The 21352-nt window shown below is 41.0% G+C and overlaps 1 protein-coding gene across 5 annotated transcripts in view; it reads right to left on the reverse strand.

The window, feature by feature from the left end:
• PWWP2A (PWWP domain containing 2A) overlaps positions 1-20948 on the reverse strand; it is a 34184-nt gene extending 13236 nt beyond the window's left edge. For 2 of the 5 annotated variants that reach the window (XM_061372877.1, XM_061372879.1), the window contains exons 1-2: positions 20202-20948; positions 6960-7927 (exon numbers count right to left, since the gene is read on the reverse strand). In XM_061372877.1, coding sequence (XP_061228861.1) covers positions 6960-7927; positions 20202-20887 — 1654 coding nt within the window. In that variant the 5' untranslated portion in view covers positions 20888-20948. Of the gene's footprint in view, positions 1-3662; positions 4603-5076; positions 7928-20201 lie in introns of those variants that run through there. The other 3 variants (XM_061372878.1, XM_061372876.1, XM_061372875.1) reach the window with 3 other exon arrangements.
• Between the last annotated feature and the right edge of the window lie 404 nt (positions 20949-21352).

Genomic DNA, 21352 nt, shown 5'->3' on the forward strand with positions numbered 1-21352 from the left:
GTCATCCAAACATGATTTTCCACAGAAGAGGCCTCAGGCAGGAGATGCAGTGCAGTTTTACCACACGTGGAAGCTAAGAGTGTGGTTCAAAGGCCATACTTCCAGTGTACCAAGCGTTATTCCTGAGTGACTGAACAGAACACAGGAAGCTGAATCCCTCATTTTATATGTATGTCTACAAAGATTCTATTTTTCCAAAATCAAAATTGTTAATAACAAAACTACAGACAAGAGCTGTGACGGGGTCAGGATAGATTCTAATCTATCGCAGGCCCAACCGCAGGATGAACATAACCCACTCCTGACAGAGGTTAGTCACAACTATTGTCTTTAAAAACTGTAATTACAAAACCAAAGCAACCCTCCAAACAAGACCCAGGGGTTCCACTGTAACAACAGGAGTAACTATTCTACTGCCCAATCTAAACTCCCTATCTTGTAGTTTCAAACATTCCTTCTTGTCCTAGTCACAACTAAACAGAGCGTTTGCCTCTGCACGTATCCCACCGGCAGTTACAGACCTGGTATATTCTCAGTTCCAATAATCCTTTCTTCCTTCTCTGGATGGAAGACTAAAATCACTGGCATAGGAACTGCATTGCAGGTCTTTAAAACATGCATGGTCCTGATGTTGAAAATAACTTTTCAAGCATGTATCCCAGGTAATTCCCACAGATACATTTCTCTTCATGCACTGAATGAGCAAAGCCCAAACTTAAACTTGCAACAGGGGATCATAATTTGTTCCCTGCACCAGTGTATACCTGCAGCCTGTGTTGTTGACATCATCCCCTTGGACCACAGGTAGAGAAGGTAGGTAGAGAAGATCAAGGACTACACACTTCCACTGGCACAAGCACAGGAAACCAGCTTTCAGCCCCGTGTGTACAGAAACTATGCGGGAAGGTTATGCAGGTGCACAAGACCATCTCTTATTCCCACTTATTTACCTACTGGATGTGCAAGGTGGCTCAGGTCTTCTCAGGTACGAAAGTCCTGGTCTTACCAATGACACTTATTTCCATGAAGCTGCTTATCCTACTTCATGCCAAGAATGTCAATTGCTTTTCCTTGGGGAAAAAAACAGACCCATGGATTTGAGTTCCCTCCAACTGGTACCTGGCATTAAGCTTGCCAGCACTGCCCCAGGGAGAGTTATCCCCAGCTGCCAAATCTGGTAGCAAACAACAAAACCATTCAGGGAAAAAGCGTGACAGCAAGCTAGTCACCAAATCACTGTCTCCATAGCCATACCTGCAAACTGCTATTTTGCCTTGTGTTCACAGAAGGGCAGTTGTGTCACAGTTTAAGATAAAAATTCCTAACTTAATCTAAATCAGACAATTGGTATACATATCCCAGGTGTTATGGGGAAAAGACTGAAACGTATGAGTAAATCATAGAGAAGTATAAGCTGCTATTAGGATATAAAAATTAAAAATCAATAATCAGAACTATTTCTAAGGGGAAAAATACAATGCCATTCAGTAAGAGTTTTGTAAAACCTCAATTCTTACCACTGATGTCAGAGAACGATGAGTTCAAATTAGAAGAGGTGCACAGAAACGCCAGTAAGATGAGAGGGAACAGAAAAGCCATCTACATGGGGATCTTCTTTTGTCTAAATGGCCACACTCTATAAATACACTAATAGGATGACACCACAGGAGGGAACTATTTAAAATACAAAGTTGTTACAAATAACACTAGCTGAGGTATTATAAATGTTGAATAGGAACATGTCTTAACTACTAAGCACATGTATTAAGTTTCTTCCCATTACATATTAAGAATAATTTGAAGCTGAATACTTACATCCACATTTCACAAGCTTGGATCTAACAGATCTTTAGGTAGTTTGACAGCTACTACAAAACTTTTCAATGCTACAGCCACTACCTGACCTCATGTTAAACAGATGATCTCTTATCCCTACAGTCATGTCAGAAGAAGCTTTAAGGCCGCGAGTAAAACTTTCAAGTTTGTTTTTAAACACTATACCTGCATTTCTAACAAATGGCTTACAACACAAAATATGGCCATCTTATTGTCCTTTATGCATAAACTCCCTCAACTTCCAGTTCAGTCTTCACCTACAAGTCAATGTAGTAATTCCACTGCATCAGATGAATTTGCTTATTCCTACTAGCATTTATTAGAAAGAGGAGATGAACTAAAATAGCCTTCCACTGATTGTCAGTCTCCTCCTTTCCAGAATTCTTCAGCCAAGAAGGCAGCTCTATTTTTTCCACTGTACTTTGGAGAACGTGCATATGGACAGATGATAATGCTAAGGACTAGCTACTAAGATTTATCATTCAAAATCCATGTTCCTATTCTTCTCTAACAACTTTAGCATGAGTTTATAAAATACATAAATGGAAATGAGTTAACTAGAGACAAACCTAATGTCAAATGGACTTGAGAGTTAACTAGAAACAAACCTAAGGCCAGCAATGTAGAAAGCAACTCGTACCCCTTCCTCACCTGTGCTGTTTCTTAAATCATGTTTAGAAACTACTGGATAAAAAAAAGAGAAGTATTTTATAACATGCTGGAAAAAAAGTCTTCTCAGCCTTGTATAGCCGACCTAAATTACCCTCACTAAACACACCTCTCCTGCTAAGGTAGCTGTTGGATATATAGGTTTCAAACTAAAGATAGCACTGTCTAACAAAAAAAACCCAACCCACCACCACCATACAATGAGAAGTGATTATCTTGTTTAAGTGTTGACATAAAATTGCAACTGAATAGAAAAATAACAAATATTTGTCCAATTTCCTGTGTAACTCCAATTCAGACACATACAATCACTTCACATTTGTTTCTAGCTTCACTCATAAAGCAAGCACACCTTCCAAAACTCTTCTTAAAAGAAAACTTTAAGTCTTGGTATAACTGCTCTCTCCCAAAACATTTTAACTAAAGCTAAAGATCTTCAAAGAAAAAGTAGGCTTGTGCTATAAACTCATCACCACCCATGAAGTTTTCCCCCTAAATTGAAAGACCATGCATATTCAACAACTGCACTGAGGAATCTCCTTAACTTAAAAAGACATCATTTGGAATTTTGTATATTAAGCTGATGAAAAACTAACAGTCACTCTACTGATGCTTGTCTTCTCCAGACACAGGCTGCTTACAACAGTTGCACAGCTTAATTACACAGATGCACTACCCTAGCACAGCACAGGCATGCTCTGTCATTTGAACTGTCAGGCTAACACAGCCATGGTAGATGTGAATCCAGTGCAAGAACAGCAGCACATGCTCAAGGTGTAGGCATTGTTGAGAGCACATAGGCACATAAAGCATGGCATTTTTTTGCAGTTTACAGCTAAAGTAGCACTTAGCTTTGTCCAAGTCTACAAAGCTTGCCAGGGAGCATCCATACTGTGATAACCAAAGTTACCTATTGTTATCAGATTTTACATTAAGCCCAGTATTTTTTCCACAGTAACTGGTTTTAAACTGGGTTATAGCTAGTGTTAGCTATTTCAGAATAAAAAGAAAATCACAGATGAGTATGAATAGGATATTTTCAACCTAACATAAAACACAGTGGTGTAAAAAAATAAAACTGTTTTGAGACCTGCTAAGTCTGAAGTGGTAACACACATTCACTACAAAACTCAAGAAAGGCCTCTTAAAGACAGATCAACTACAAAACAAAACTAAGATAAACCAGTCTAAGAAACCCCTTTCGTACCTGTTACTCCAGCATTTCACTAGTGAACTCCTGAGCAAACTGACTGTGTATGCTTTAGTCCTATTCTTACTGTATAAGATAAGAGTACAAAGCTTCCAGGTCCATTTAAAGAAAAGTTAACAATGTAAATATTGATTTCACCACTACTTGGCTCAGAACTACTTACAACCAGTTCTCTTGAGCTTCAGAAACTCAAGGAACTAGTGTAGACATTTAAATCACATTATATGGGTTCTGGACTTCAAAAAGCAGTCTTCCTCTAATAACAAAGTACGGCTTATTTAAGTAAATGAGTAACTGTTTCTGTTTGCAGGAAAGAACACAGAGAAGTGAAACAGGATTATTTTTTTTCCCAATTGCTTTTTCCACATTTTGAAATTTATTGTGTGTTTATCACATTCAAAAAGCATTGACCAGTGGGGGTTTTGGGTAACTGTCAGAATGCCAAAGTAAAGCTGGTGTATTTGGAAGCTTAATTAGCACCTAACAGAGATGACTGTAAACTTGAACAGCCATGTATTTGACACTTTAGACTTCCAGTAGTTCTGTGGGCACAACAGAATAATTTTAAAAGGTAAAAAGAAACTGAATGCTTTGGAAAGACCAGACAGTATCATGGACATATGAAATTAAAATTAAAAAGATTTTAAGGGTTTGATGACTAAATCCTTACCCCCGTTTTCACATCTATTTAAAATCTAGTTTCACTCTAAGCTTAAGTTTTTCCATGTCAGGATTGCCTACACTGGCAATTATGGAAAAAACAGGATGAAAACTGCTTTGGGATGAACGCTGAGAGATTCTTCACAAGGCATTGCAAGGCTGAAACAAGAGTGGGGTGGAGAGGAGACAGTAATTCAGCAATTCACATGGTCAGATAAGGACCAAAACTAGAAGGAAAAAAAAATATAATAAATGTAAAGTCAGTTGCATGAAAATGCCCCAACACTGAGCAAAAGACATGCAAGAAAAGCTGCTGCACCAGTGGAGAGTGGGTCTGATTAGGTTTTGAGAGCTGGGAGAAAACTGAAAACATTTCCCCACTGTGTAAGTGACATTACCCACAGTCTTCATTCAAATATATGGAACAAAATCTAACTAAGGGAGAAATTTGATAAACTTTACAGAAAGCCCTTTACAGAGCCAGGTTTGAAACCAAAGGGCCAGATGATTGCTTCATCTCAAAATTAAGACTGAAATATACCAATAGTACTTTACAGCAAGCAGTTATCTTTAGGAATGCATGAAAAAGGACAATCTGCTTTTTAAAAGGGTGTCCTCAAAATCCGGCATACAGATAAAGTACTCTAACATCCTGGATTATTTTTTTTTTCCAAAGCTTTTTGAGAAACACACACAAATAATTCAGATTTAGTCAATTTTATTTACAGTTTGTTTTTTTACATTGCAGAGCATTACACAATTACATATTCTCATTTTCTGACCTGCAAACAGATACCTTAAACGGAAATATTTAAAAAAAAATAAAAATGAAGTTAGATACATCCAAAAAAATGCAACAATTACACATCTGACAATTCACAAAGTGTAATTTACTAGGACGTATCCTAAGAATTTAGGAACAACCAGTCAGGAGAAAATCTGACCAATTTCAGCAATCAATTATTTACACATTCAAAACAAAGCCTCTCTTAATCTAAACCTCCAGGCAAATGGCCTGAAAGATTTCTTCAGGAAGAAAGACCAGAAGTTATGATTCACACCTATGCAGCATTAACAGCCCTTGATCCCAAATACTGAGCGACTTCTCAGCTTTGTCTTAGAGCTACAGGCATCCCTCTCAGCTTTTCAGACCCTGAAGTGTTATATTTGTGCCCCCATGTGCATAGAAAGGTTGAGTGTTTAAGTGGTCACTACGATAAAACCCCATTTAATCTGGTCTTTAAGTTACATGAATTCCTCTTCCTTAAAAGTTTCAGCAAGCCTTCTAACGCCATTTAAACTGGCCAGTGTAGATTGGGGCATGCCTGCCTAAGATGTTTAAGCATGCTTTGAACCATTTGCACTGGTCAGACTAAATACATTAGAGACTACTTAAAATAATCTTTAAAGACCATTTAGACAAGGCTTACATTTCTACACTTCCCTGATGGGCCACCTAATAAAAACAAACAAAGAAAAAAAGTCACAGCTACTACTTTCATCCCTTGTGTTAACCTTTTGTCACACAGCAACTAGTTATATACTGGGTAGAAACTACTAAAAAATTCCCTGCAAATAAGCTGCCTTTCAGCTGAGGCTATGGCTCCTATGCATTGGGTGTTTGAGGAGTTTTTTCTTATTTAAAAAAAAATTCTCACTTGAAAAATACTGAAGTTCTTACTTCCGGCTAATTTTGATTGCATGTTCAATTTGTTTAACTGTCAAGAAACCGCTACAAATGGAACAACTTTAGTATAAAAAGAGCAGTCAACCGAGTGCAACTTCTGACTTGGCAAGTCCTTCATGGTACTTATCTAACTAGGCTATGAATTTTGTGGAGCCTCCAGATTTCTTGCCTACCTTACTTTCCATGCTCACGTTTCAAACTGTGTCAGCAGGGCCCGAACTTCGGGAGTCAGCTGCTTAGCAGCTTTAGCTGCCTCTGTGACGGCCTTGCGGTAAAGACCCTTTCTCTTCTTATTAAAGCGCAACTGGAAGCTTTCTAAAAAGGGGGATAGCTGTGCAAGAGCAAGAAAAGATGTTGTTGTGGAGCCAAACCATGAGATACGAGCCTCCTGTCGAACTAAAAGGCCATTATCTTTCCGGCTCACAGTTATGGTGAGAATACGGGCTGGCCACCAAGGGAAGCCATAAATCTTGGCCCAAACAATGTCCCCTACACATACAGTCCTGCCATCTGGTGTAACACATTTAGAGACGTTTTTGGAAAAGACTTCTGTTTTCAAGGAATTACTGAGCTTTTTCTCTTCCTTTGAAGAAGAGGAGGAGGAAGGTGCATGCATGCTGCCTGGAGGAAAATCAAAGCTTTCAGTAGAGCTACACTCAGAGTTGGTAGATTTCAAATCATCTGTGCTATCACTACTACAAACTGATGCACTGGAAGAGTCAGATTTCTTTTGATTAAGGGTCATGTAAACCGTTATATTGCTTTTGCTGCCTCTCTTGCCCAATGTCTGGTGTTCATCCTGATCAACAGTTACATGCACTTCACTTGTGTCCTGAACCTCACTGCTGGCCTCTTCAGGGCCTTCTGAGGGGCTCTGATTTTCTGAAGGGGCCTCACCTGCTGAGCGGGTGGAGGAGCAGCGAGACTGGGGCTTAGTTGCCATCTTGCCACTCCGTATTTTCTCAAGTCCTGTCTTGAGAGAAGAGTCATTTTCTTCATTCCGATACCTTTGTGGCTTTAAACGCAATCGGGGTGGGAGGGAACCTGAGCTGGTGTTCTGAAGACGCCGTGTGAAGTGGACCTTTGAATGTGCATTTTTGGAAGAGGAGGTTGCACTCTGCTTCTTTTGTGCCTTTTCTTTGGCCATTTTCAAGACTTCCCGAGCTTTCGCATGATCCATGTTTTTGCTCTGGAGAACTTTTTTTGTATTTAACTGCGCTTTTGAAGTATTTGCTTGTGCGGAAACTTTAACTACTCTGCTTCTGCTGTGGGCAATATTTGAAACCTTGACCACAGCATTCCTTTTCTGGCTTTCATTTTGGCTTTTTCCATCCACTTTATGGTCAGTCTTAAGTTTTTTATTCACAGTAGTCACACTCTCATTTCTTCGCTTTTTGTTATCCTCATATTTTGAAGAGTCACTTGCATTGCCACCTTTTTTTATTTCCTTTTTTTCTGCAACAACACTGTTTTTGCACTTGTCACATAAGACCTGCCGGGGTCGTAGTTTGATAGCATTCATGATAGAAGTGGGTTCCTCCCTGTACATTTTACGCTTGGGCCGCTTAATTTTCCGGGGTGGAGGCTGAGGTATTGACTGGTTATATGTGTCCCTGATAAACAAAGGAGGAGGATATGGCGCTCCCTCATGAAAGAGAGGAGGTGGTTTAGAAGTCCATAGGCTTTTAGCTATGCTAGGTTCTGATGGCTGTGTGAGAGAAGAGTCATCAGGGACTGCAGCATTAGATTCACACTTCACCTGTGCCTCGTCTTGGAATGGTTTACTTTGGAGCTGCATGGCTTCAGGTTTATCCTTGTATTCCCTTTTCGGAAATATGGTCACAGGGATTCCATGGGGTCCAAACCTTAAAGAGAAAAAAACAAACAAAAAACAAACAAATTAAAGGTTTTGAGGGATCTTTTGCTTCACTTATTAAAAGCTTGAAAAAGCAGGACAACAAAACCAAGTCAGTAGAGAATATGAAATGCATCAACAAGACACCCTGAAAATGTAATTAAAAAAACATCACCTAGAGACAGCAGTGAAAGAATTAACTCTGTACTTTCAGAAAATTCTCATACGTATACAAACTACACACTCATCCCACCAACTCCAGATCTACATAAGATTAATTTCTGTACTAAATCAACTTATGTGAAGAAAGCATCTTCAGTAAGTTTTATAAAATCCTGCAATCTTTAGCAAGGCACAACAGGTCAATTATGTTTCAGATTTAACTGAGGCAAATACAGACTGCACCAATGCTTGCATTGAACAGGGAGTGCCCTCATTCTTCCTCCACAAAAGATTACCACTTCACCAGCTGATGCACTACAGCCACAAACTTACTAGCCTATTCGTACAGGTTTCCTCCAGCAGAACTACCCTTTCTTTCAACAGAGAAGAAACCATTCATCCCTGGTTTATGAGCAAATAATATTTAAAGCCTTTGTCTACTTTTCTCTGGACAGCTCTAGATCTCTGCTGCCCCATTTGACCCACACAGGACTACACACTGATCAGAATGAAAAACGCCAGCATGACCTAAACATTAGCTCAGCTTTCCTACAGGAACAGGAATAGCCTGCTGCCTGACAGGTAACCAATACATTCTGCAAAGGGTTGTGCTATGGGGAACATTTTATCTGTTTGCAAGGTGCCTTCTCTGGAGAGGAAACCAAACGATAAATACATTCATTTTACAACAAGGTATCTTTTAATCCCCAACACAGCGTAGGAGGGATTATAAAAGCTTTAACCTTCCTTCTCTTCTACTCCACAACCAGCTGAGGTACTGGCCTCACACAGAGCTCTCACCAGGCTGCTCACTACTCTTGAGCTGTGTCTGACCCCAGCTCCATTACACACACTAGGGTTTAGCTTAGATTAGTTGGTATTTTAATACTTAGACCTTACTGCAGTAACAACATGATAGACAAGATTGAAATTCAAATGCCAAATCACCCATTTTGATCACTAAACAGCCACCATTATATTTATCCCACCCCATCTGACAGGAAAATGAAGTAATTACCCAAGATTTGTCCTCAGGTTAACGCTAGTTCATGTTGCACTGCAGCTCAACTGCAACATCCTTTTAACTGACTGAAATTTATTTACAATCTATGGTTGCCTCTCAACTGAAGATAAATGCTGAACACTGGTTTATTTTCCATTCACACTCCAGCAAGAAACATGCAGTTTCTACAAGTGCTTACACGTTGGCTTTGTATCTTCAAAACTGGTTTTGAAAAAATGTCATCATATGTGTTAGATGATTTTTTACACTGTCACCAACAAAAGCCATCACTTTTTTGTCCTTTTGCTTATCTGTTAAATCTCTTTCTACACTTGAAAATCGCAATTGAAGCAAACCCATCCAAGATTAAATTATCTATCCAGCTTGCACTTCATTACAAAAGAACAGAAAACTGTAGGCAACCTAAGCAAGAGTCAACCAAACAATTTTGGAAGGGAAATTGAACATATGATAGTTTACAGTTCAGCATCAACATGGGCAGTGTTGTTACCCTATACCTAGGTACTATTACATTCATACCACTGAACTCTGGAGACAGGCAGAAGCCCAGGTGGGCAGTTAGAGCAGTCCCATCCCTTCCCGTGGGTTGCCGATGAGTGCTCTTTACCACAGAATACCCCACCATTCCATGAAAGTTCATTTCTGAGGTTTGGAACTACTCCAGTTGAATTCCACATGTCCCTCCAGAAATGAGCAGCCTAAACAAATGCAGTCTACTGAACTAGCGATGCTACAGTGAATTATAAACATTTAGCAGCTGATACAATCTTTTCTTCGGCCTACAGTCTGGCACTGAACCACAAAGGACTAACTCAGAAGCAAGTTTTAAGTTCTCTGAAGTCCCAGTCCACCAAGTGTAAAGAAGTTGCTTTTCCACAATTTTCCTTCTGCTAAGGATTATGAGTAAGTTACTCAGTTCCAAGTAGGGCTTTAGAAAAACCCTTCAGCTGATCATTAAATTGGCAACATTATCAGTATTACTTGCATCCAGAACCTCAGCTTCTTTAACAGCAATAAGATCCAGACCCTATCTTTCACCACCTGATAAAGGTGACAGGACTGGGGGAAAAGTTAATTTACTGTAAGAGTTGAGAACAAGACAGAGCCAGATCTCTACTGTGCGAACTCCAATCCTGAAAACCTCAAAAGCAGAACAAGACAGGAGTGTGATATCAAATGGGCAAAACCCATGCAGAACACTTACAACTCTTTCACTGTCTCAGAAACTGCATTTCCTAGCCCCTCACAAGACATTTCCATAGTCTAACACACAAGCGTTCCTTCTAGAAAAGATTTATGCTGACTCCATGTTAGGAAATCAAGCACTGACCAGGGAAGAAGTGGATGAAAAGGACTATAAGGAGGTTCTCCAGAAGGATCCCATTTCAGTACTTCATCTCTTTTTCTAGATTTTCTTTCTACTGCCTCACAAGCAACACCAGTACAATTAGTACTTCAAATGCACAAAAAAAAAAAAGCCTAACGGAAAGCCCTGCATGAGTGATACCATGCAGGCATCAGATTAATACTGCACCTTAATCCGTTCCTTCAAGCATCAGCATTACATACAGGCCAAACAGCTGAAGTGGAATTTTTATCTAAGCAACAAACCTGCTTTAGCAAGATACAAAACCAATCCAGGCAATCTCTGAAGACAGAGTCTGGCTCACAAAAGGTACCGTTCTAAGACAGAGACTAGAATCTCCCGTCCCTCTCTACCTTAAAATTAAGGAATTGTAGAATTAGAGAACATTCACAGATCTTTGATTATGCGAGAGCAAAGAGACTATTCTTGTAACTGCTGTGTCAATACATAAAGACACGACTAGTCAAGACGCAGTCCACCTGAAGTACAGCACTTTGGCAAGCCAAGAGACTGAGTATTACTTCCAGCAGCTGAGCATATGATGCCTTCTCTTTGGCCTCATCCAATAGTAGGTTGTGTTCATAAACATTCAGGTTTTAGATGATCTTTGTTTCCCCCATGATGAGTGAAGATCTCCAGCTATGCAACTTGGACAAATGTGAAAAAATATGAAAACCAGGGAGAACAGCAGCAGAAAACCTTAGGAATGAAACAGGAAATAAAGATAAGGAACTAGGTAAGAGAGTGAATGCAAAACAAAGAATGCCCTATTTTTCTTAAAAGCAGGAGAATGAAGATGTGATCTTAAACCTATTCAAGACAAGGCATGACACAGCATCTAATTACTTCAACAGCAAACAAGTATTTATTGCACATACTAGTATTTCAAGCCCTGCTTACATGCACCCAGTTGGTAGACCTTGAACACAAGTACTTTTCATATAGTCACAGTAATTTTTGCTACACCAACTACATGTTTAAACTAGTTAGGAGTGCCACATGTATGCAGTTGTGAAATTTGGTCCATCTACAACAGACATGAAGACGGACTAAAAGGCTACATATAAAAAAAAAGGTTAAAAAAAATCCAAGCAAGGTAACTTAGTTGTATCATGCCATTCACTGATGCACATTGGTCAATGACTGGCAGTAGATCACCTCTTCAAAGAAACCATCAGTGATACTATCTACGTATTTCTTGTGTCACGTATTGCACATTTAAGTACTCTTAGGAAATGCCTTGTCTTTATTCTAACAACAAACTATGTAATTTTTTTAGTATACTGATCCCAAGTTATCACCTGTCTCTACAATAATATTCTTCTCCTCCAGAACACACTGTTCTTGGAAAGACATACTCCAATTACTGTTTGCTTAGGGAAAAAAATAATCCATTTGCAAATAAGTGTAAGCTGATCATTGTACAGCCCACTCGTGTTATACAGTTCTACTTCATACTAGCCCTTGAAGGAATATAATGATTTGTTGATAGGGGACCTAAAATTGAAGTGTTAGGAAAAGCAAAGTAAGAAATAGGTATTTCAACCTAATATAAGGAAGTTTGTGAAAGCAAAGCATGGCTGCTTCATAGTTATTCAAAATTAGAACCAGTTTTCCATGATGCCAGCTTCCTCTCCTATAAAGGTGTATCCTGGCTCTTATTTGTTTTGAAAAGGCACCTCTAAAAGACAAGACAGTCAAGACCCACTGTAAGAAACTTGTCTCCAAGAAGTTTTAGCAGTAACCAGTGCAATCAGTAGGATCTAATTATATTTCTGCTATACATAGCACTTCAATATACATATGCATTAAAGACATAAATAGCAACAGGAATATCAGGAGCTATATTTAAATAAGAGACTAATGAGGTAGGCAAGATCAAGTCAGGCAGTCCAGTGATCAATTGACTAGGGCATGCAGAGACAGAAATGTGATTTGAAGTCAGGTTTTAGCTGCACAGTTTGCCAACTGCAAGTTAATGAATAGGTATCTGTGGCATCTTTTGTAACTATGGATAGCTAGAGTTCAGGTATAAAACCTAGAAGACTTAAAGCTAGAGATCTGTATAGCAGATCAGTATTATGGATATGTAAACTTCTTAGAGCAAAGTAAAAACCCTTCTTTCAAATCTAAGTTGTATAGCAGAATTACTGCAATGTATACATATTACTATTCAATTTGCATGCAAAACAGTACTGTTAAAGAGTAATTTAAAAAATAAACGAGATAAAGAATAAATACCATTTAAATTCATAACTGTATGCAAATAAACATCTAAAAAATACATCCTGGGGCGAAGTGTTTTTACATTACTACATAATCTTAAGCTCTCATCTTCAGTCTCCAACGTCTAACTTTTACTTCTCTACTAAAAGAAACAAGGAAAAAGCACCTCGTTCTGCCAAGACCCACTGAACTGGTTCAGAAGTATGCCACTGCAAATGCACTAAATTACCATCAACGAAGCACAGTAACTTCCAGTGTTGTGATGAGTATTAAATCAAGTCTGTTGTAAATAACTGTGTTCAAAGCTCATTTTCACTAAATCAGACTATGGTAATCTCTTATACTCAATACCATCCTTGGTGTTGCATGTCTTGACTTTTGCATAACAACAGAAACAATTTTTATTGCATGGATAAAAGTTCAAAGACAATGCTGTGAGTACAACAACATGCTGAAATAATGTAGAGCTAAGTATATGTATATTTCATGCATGTATCTAAACTAAGGGTTTAAATTATAATATTCAGTGTAACATACAATTAGATCATAGCTATTTGAACAAAATATTTCAGAGCTTTCCCAAATAACCTGTATTCATCACAAACAGATTATGCAATAACCTATTTTAAATATCATACTTTATCACACCACGTAAATGGTATATAGAATATGTTGCATGGTGGAAGGTACCTTACTGAAAAAAGTATCCAGAAGCCAAACTATCAACTCAGTGGTTTACTCACCTCCCAAGCAACGTAACACAAGGCTAAATACACTAGAAAATGCGTATTTCACAGAGCTCTAAAAACATGGCAAAGGACTGTAAGTATGAGAGACTCTTCGGAAATAACACATCATCAAAAATAGATGATGCCTCACAATCTCAAACTCTCAGAATCAAGAAAAAATTTGGTTCAAGATGCAATAAACCAAATTAAGTAACATGACAATCCACATCTAAACAAACTAGAAGGACACTTGCTCAAAGACTTTCACTAATCAGTCAGTTTAGTGGTTTTCAGACAGGTACAATTGCCTGAAATCCAAACTCTTGTTTCTGGCACACTTCCAAGTCAGAGGAAAGACAAGAGCAGGGTATGTGTAGAATTGAGTTTGACAGAGTATCTCAGGAAAACTGGTTAAAAGCACCCAAGGTAGCAGCTGATTTTAATAATCCCTAAACACCATCATCTGGGTCTTCTACTGCAACCACTAACCAAGTGGAAACCAACTAGTGGATACCAAACAAAAGCTGTATTAGCTTACAGTATACCTTCCACAAAGTTAGGAGGCCTTTGGAAGTCTTCAACTAGAAACTGATTCCAGTCAGGATGCCGAGGCAGACTTTGAAGAATTATCCACTGTAGAGGCAGAAGAATCTCTATACATCGATAAACCTGAAGAGTATGAAAATAATCACTTCTTTCCTCCCCTAAAGTGAGAAGCTACCTCTCACCTTTTCACTGGAAGGTTTTCTGTAACTTGGGAGTTCTGTCAAGGACATGAAAGTAAACTTTAAAAGACAGAATACTTTAAGTTTAGGCTTCCTGATAACTATAACAATTTTACTGGCATGCTTATGAAGGTGAAAGTCTGTTTAAACTGAAATTATCTTTTAATTCTCACATCTGTTAGCATTACCAGTTTCAAGTCAGTTGCATTTTAAAGTAGATATTTTGCCAATATATTTGAAAGCATTACACAATTGCAAAACTTTATGATTAAAGCTGAATATACACTTCAAGATCATCCACATACCAGTCAGAACAAAGACACGTGGAAGAGAATGGTATCATTTCTTAATGGATGAGCTGTAAGCCAATTCAGCATCAAGATGGGTAAGATTCACCAAGAAAAAAGATAATCATTAAGCATACTGAAAATTTCACCTCCACCCTGTCTCTCAACACTTCAAAAGTCAAGTCAAGCAACTCTTAGAAAGCATTGGCAATCCATGCTGTTTGATTACAGAAAAGCACACCAGAGGAGAATGGTTTAATCATTATCTTTTTCATCACAGTCCAACAAAAACAGTAGTCGACTGTTTAAGAAAGTTTGAGCCATAATCCACAGATGCCTTATTTACCAGTAATAAATATCAGGACTTACTGGTTTGAGAAAGGGGAAAGTCTCAGGCCTTGCACTGGCAGAAGCAGACGGGCAAGTGTTTTCAGTATAAGCAGCAGTTTTAACATACTTTATACCTATACTGGCAAAATCCTAAAAGCCAGCCCAGTTTTGCTAGCCATCTTCACTTTCCAAGTGGAAAGTGGGAAATGAGTAAGCCTTTCGAAAAAACATTTGATAAGTGACCACAAATAACACTTTATAAAATTTTGGATAAAGACACAAGAAAAGATACTTTCCTCTGGAAGCTGAAATATTACAAAAAAATAGAAAAATTTAGGTTGAAAGCAGCATAACAAGGTCTTCTGATCCAACCTTGTCCTCTGAGCAAGGCTAAATTTGTCACTATACCATTCATTACAGCCTCTGTCAGTCACAGAAAGATATACACAATTTCACTACACACACACACACACACACACACACACACACACACACACCACTCCTGTGCTTCCAGTGTTCTGGGGACAAAAGCAAATATCAAAGTGTTATGGATATTCCTTAAACACCAGAATTTCACTAAGATCCTTTACACTTGTAAGAAACAAGAGAACAGGTGATGAACTGGAGGAACACCTTGCAAACTGAGTGTAAGCTCTAAACAACCCAAACCCAATTAAACAAAAAGCTCCAGAGTCCACAGTCCTGAGTAAGACTTCTTTTACTGTTGAGTACATCTATCATAGAGCATCAGTACTTCTATAGAACTTAAACCTTCCCCAGACAAAGTCAACCAATATCGTCCTGTTTATTAAATGAAGTTATTAGTAAAAGAGATCTTAAGAGCAAGGAGAAAGGTGCCACATTCTTTTCCAGTAAGACTTCTGCTGTTTCCTTCTTGCATCAATTCGAGAGTACTATTCCCCCCCCCGACCTTTCTTGACATACATGGTTACATCACACTAGATTCACCATGTGGAGTTCATACCAACAAAACAGGAGCATTCATAGACCTCACGTTTCAAGAAGTGCTAAATGTACATTATTTTTAAAAGCTAACAGATGTTCTGCAGATTGAGACAACACAAACTAGGGAATGGATGCAACGGTTCATTATTTATCCTTACCCTTCTGCATAGAAAGTTCCATGAATAAATGGAGAAAACTGTGGAATTCAAGAGTTGCCAAGAAAGAACGTTGGAACTAGAAACTGCTACTAGGATTACATGAATTTGAAGCTGTCTGCAAGAGTTTGTTTTCATCATATAGTTCATGTGTACCTTGCTGCAGGAAGTCCTTCCTTATCTTCCACAACCAAACCCCAATTAGGATATCATTTCAAACACCTGACTACTAGCAGCACACTGGACATATTCTGTATATCTGAGGCTTTTAGGTAACAAAATAACTTTTTGCTCTCCCTTTCCCCCTCCTCAAGAGCTATTATGATGACACACAAGGCAGAAGGGAAAAAGCTTGGAGAAAAAAACAATAGGAAGACATGCATGTCTATCACATTTAGGGCTAGAAGGTAAATTTTAGTGAAATGGTAAAGGAACAGAGAGTCCAAGTCCTGACTATTGGCAAAATAGCAGAATATAAATTTAAACCCCCTCCTACCCTTAATCTTTGGGAAGGGGAAAAAAAAAAACAAAAGGAACTGTAGAAATAATTAACCTAGAAGAGGAAACTAAACCCAGGACTTCTTAATCCTACATTTTCAGGTTTACAAATGCTATGTTCATCAACTATTTCCATACTGCTTACTTCCTCCAGGTGCAAAGCAAGATTTACACTAATTCTGAGCCAGCAGTTGGCATTAACGTCTCATATACCCTAAGCAGTGTTACTCAAATTCTGGAGACAGGAAAGCTTACCAGCTCTATTTAAGCCCTATACCTAAGGAGTAGTTTTCAATGGCAATTTGTACAATGGAATGGGAAGTTAACTACATGCATGAAGCATTCCATTACTCACCCTAACAATGTAAGACAGGATTGCCTTCTCCTCCCTGATGGTTGGCTGCAATTCCTGTCTCTCCTACCTGCACAACTCCATCAGATATACACTGCAGAACTCATATCAGAACCTTACCCTAGCACACAATAAAACACTTACAAGGTAATTAAAGCAGTAGTAATAAACTTTAACAGTAAAATCACATTTTTTATTTGTTCAATGAGCCTTTATAATAACAAAAGTGGGAATGTGTCCCTCTAAATTATTATTTACTGCATAGGAAATGGATTTGGGACTCAGATGTGGGTTCCTATTTTCTGCTGATTTACAAAACTTCCTGTGCAGTTGCTGAGACTGCCATTCGTACAGGCAGAGAAAATACTTCCTTACCTCAAATAAATGTAGGAATAAAGTCCACCGAACACCAATGCGCTTGTGTTCTTGTGTTATAAATTCCTAAATGCACATCCTATTTACAGCATATAGAAGATGAAACCAGACCTTTAATATAAACACCACTGACTTCATATCAGCGTCCACAAGAATAAAACGCAAAGTCAGTGAAAACCCACCCCCAAAAAACCCTTTAAAACCAGAAATATATGGGGACATTCTTGCTTTTTTCTCAGCCTGAAGTACAAGTAACACAGAACAAGACTTGAGAAGGCTGAAAAAAAAAAAAAAAGTCTAGTGGACAGGTTTTAAAACAGTCATTAAAACTTATTCTTCTTAGTACTGTATGGAAGTAGCACCTTCACTGCCCTGCATGGGAAAGCAGAAATTAAGATCCAAAGAGGACTAGGAATTATTTTCTTTCCAGTATACAATGAAAACAGTATTTGCATGTGCAGTGAACACATCAGCCACTTTCTGAAGCTACTGAGTGACTGAATTCTAATACAAAGTTTCACTTTTACTTAATAAGAACTGGCAGTTTTAAGATACAAACTTTTCTAATGCAAAAGAGATCAGTAAGACTATTCCCATGTACTTGAGTGAGCTAGTGAAGATGGCTTTCTTTTTTGATCCAGTGGAAAAACTTAAGTTATAAAAATTCCAGGGCCTCCCACAGACCCAGAAGGAAGCTCATGAAAAACTAATGGTCTATAAGTCCACATACTGCTACACACACAAAAAAAAAAAAAATAAAGAAAAGCTGATATCTAAACTGTACTATCATTCAGTCGCTTATCACCAAAGTTATAAAGTCTAGAATAAAATTTATATCTTGAGTATTCACTTAAATCTTGGGACCACCTGTTTTCTGATAGTGCTTCACTTTTCTTACAGTTTGGTTTATTTCTACAGTTTGCTTACCACTTCATTTCCTGCCCTGGGGCACCTCAACAGAGACTTCTTATTCATCTACATATATTTACCTGTCACTAGGTAAATACTGTGGACCCTGTGTCTTGAAATTCAATTCTTCTTGTCCAGGCACTCTGAAGAGCTTGGCTTTTTAGAATTTAAATTTCACCTTTTGGATTCCCATGCCACAAGCACCTCTGAAAGAGGTCACATACCATATGAATGGAAAGGAGGAAGTGCACTGCAAAGGAGAATCTGTGAGTAACAGCACAAGCCTTCATGTATTGCTCTTCCACAGCTGTTACTGTGAAGACTTGCCTCAGGGCCTGTGCTTAAAAACAGGGGCATTGAGATGCATGCTTCCACTGAAGCCACAATGTAAAAGCCTACATTTTGCTTGCTACAGATGACCTTCACTGTACAGGGCTGCAGGAGATGTGCACTGAAGTTCCTGTTCTCATGCAGAAGAAAACCTCAAGCGAATGAGATGTTTGTGGTCAATGCATGTTTAGTAAGATATGATGTCTTTCAGAAGTAAGGGAGAAGCTGATATTTTCCTTCTTCATACATATAGACCCACAGAAGTACACAAGCATGCGCTTTGTCACTCTGCTAACCAGAGCAACAATGTAATGTGCTGATATAACTTCAGACCTACAAAAGAATTGATGTTAAGTAGCATTACAACTTCAGCTGTAATGCCTTCTGGCCTGCTCTGAGACATTTCAGATTTCACACTAGAAGCGAGTACAGTTTGCAGATCACATTTTAGTACTTGGCTTCAAAAGATAAACTGGTAACCTAGCATTTCAAAACACAATTACTGACGAATTTTAAAACTTGCTTCCATAACATTATCCAGAACGTGGGTTTTAGAAAAGGCCTTCTGTTTCAAAAATCAAGAAGTGAGGTCTAGGGCAAGTGTTCATCTCAATACCTTTCTTTTTAGAAAGCACTGACAATACTGATACCACAGCAAGTTATTAAACAGCTACTAGTAATGTAAAAGGGAGTGGTAAAAGGCATATGACCACACATACAGCTTAAAATTTTGGGGGAAAACCCCAAAGTACTGCATTTTTTGCATACCAATTATTCTAAATAACAACTCTGGTCAGATTTCACTTTTCTCTCATGTACTTGCCTAGTCCTTATATGTCTAGAAAACAAACACTAAACCAGGAAGGTATTTTCACCTGTAAATAGTAGTTAGATTAGTTATAAGATACACAGTGTCAATGGTGACTTCTGGCCTCCTAAAAACTCCTTCCTATAGGAAGGCAATGAAAAAACGCAACCCCTAAACCTTACAGTCTGACAAGGCTTTAGGTTATTTTGTGACACATAACAGGCCTCCCCAAAAAAGGGTATTTAAGAACCTTTTAAACTCCACCTCATTCATTGCATACAAGGGGCAATCAGTACTAATAACTGTACTTCAGGGCTGTAATAGCCTGCCTTGAAAACCTTTATTCTGAAAAATGGTATGTACTGAAAAATAAGGTTACCAAGGCAATACAAGGCACAAGTCAATCAGACCTCGGGTCTTTACGGTTGTAGAAAGGCTGGAATAAAAGCCAGCATCTGTAGTTCAGGTCCTCTTTCCCTGCCAGACAGGCATGCTGGAGGCCCGACGGTAATCCCAACCCAATCGAAAGGAAGCGACCATGTGCTCGCCCCTCTCCGGCTCCCCCCTTTTCCCATTCCCACTCGGGACTGTTTTGTCAAGGACAGCACGGTGAGGCAGGTACCCACGGGGCAGCCGTCGGCACCGCTCGCACCCCGGCAGGGCCCGCTGCCCGTTCCGCGCCTTAAGGCCGGAGGCGGGCGGGGAGCATGGGGAACCTGCCAGCCCCTCCGCCCTCTGCTAGAAGGGTCGAGGAGGTTGCCCATGGGCTGCTGTCTCTGCTCCCCGGGGAGGACGCGGGGGGCAGGAGCCGTTATGCTCCCAGGCGGACCCTGGATGGAAAGGGAGAGAGGGCGGCTACCATCGTGCCCCTGGGCCCCTGCTCAAGCCACTATCGCCGCGGGGCGAGCCCACGCGGGCCTCGGGGGAGGCCCACCCTCCCTGGGCAGGAAAGGCGCAGAGCAGAGCGGTCAGGCGGCCCCGAGCTCGCTCGCTGGCCCCGTCGGTGGGTGGGGGCTCAGGACGGCTCCTCAGCGAGCTCTCACCTTTTAGAGAGGTCCATGAGGACCCCGGAAAAAAGCTTCTCTCCCAGCCGGAACGAGACCACCAGGGCATCCTCGATTATGTGATCCAGGGTGACCCGCACCTCGGAGCCAGGCAGCAGCGGAGCCTCCGCCTCCCCTCCGGCCAGAGCCACGGACACCGGGGACTTCGGCTCGACAGCGGCGGCATAAGCAGCATCCGGCTCCTCCTCCTCCGGCCGGGACGGCTCCTCCCCGGGCTCCGGCTCCGCGGAGCCCCCAGTAGCCGGCGGGCAGGGCTGCGGCTCCTCCTCGGGAAGTTCGGGGTGCCCAGCAGGCGGCGGGCAGGGCTGCGGCTCCTCCTCGGACTCCGGGCTCGGCGGTCCCCGGTGCTCGGCCTGGGGCGAGTCCACCTCTGGGGTGGAGGGCGGCAGCTTCTCCGTCCTCTCAGCTTCCGGCTCCCGAGTCCCGGCGGGGCTCCGGGCTCGCTGCACAGGCGGCGGCTCCTCGGCCTCGCCGGGAGCAACCTTTCCCCCGTCGGCCTCCTCCCCATCAGGCACCACCGACTCCACGGCCTCAGTGACGGCAGGGAGAGGGTCCGCGCCGGCCTCGCTGCCCGGGATAGGCTCCATCTCGGGCTCCGCTTCGCCGGCCCCCCCATCGCCCGGCACCGCTGCAGTTGCTGCCGCCTCCGCAGCCATGGCCGCCATTTTCTCTGCTGCTTCACCGCCGCCTCCCTCCAGCAGCGGGATCGATAACCACGGCCTTCCCCGCCCGCCTGGGAGGGAGAGCCCGCCCCTAAGCGCGCATCCGGCAGCCTATTGGCGGGCTCGGTGCGATTCTCTACTTCTATTGGAGAGCAGAGCAGTCCTTTAAGCCCAGCAGGAACTTCTGGTTGGCTAGAGGGGTTTTCATTCAATGAAGAGTCGGGAAGAGGAAGGAGGGGAGGGGCTTGGTGCTTTGCAGGCCGTTACAGATTAGAGGGGTTGGGCCCCTGAGGCTGCTCCGCCGCCTCATTGGCGGCAGGAGGAGACGCTCCCGCGGGAGGCTGGTAATTGGCGGCGCAGAACGTCCGTCAGGGGGGAGGCGCGGATCAGGGGCCGCGCGGTGACCGGCGGCCGGGAGAGGGCGTGAGGGAAGATGGCGGGGGCGGGAGAGCAGCGATAGGGGTTAGC

Source organism: Neopsephotus bourkii, unplaced genomic scaffold, assembly GCF_033783945.1.
Source record: "Neopsephotus bourkii isolate Nb327-2 ecotype Australia unplaced genomic scaffold, CSIRO-AGI_Nbou_v1 NB_1622, whole genome shotgun sequence".
NCBI classification, from domain to species: Eukaryota; Metazoa; Chordata; class Aves; order Psittaciformes; family Psittacidae; genus Neopsephotus; species Neopsephotus bourkii.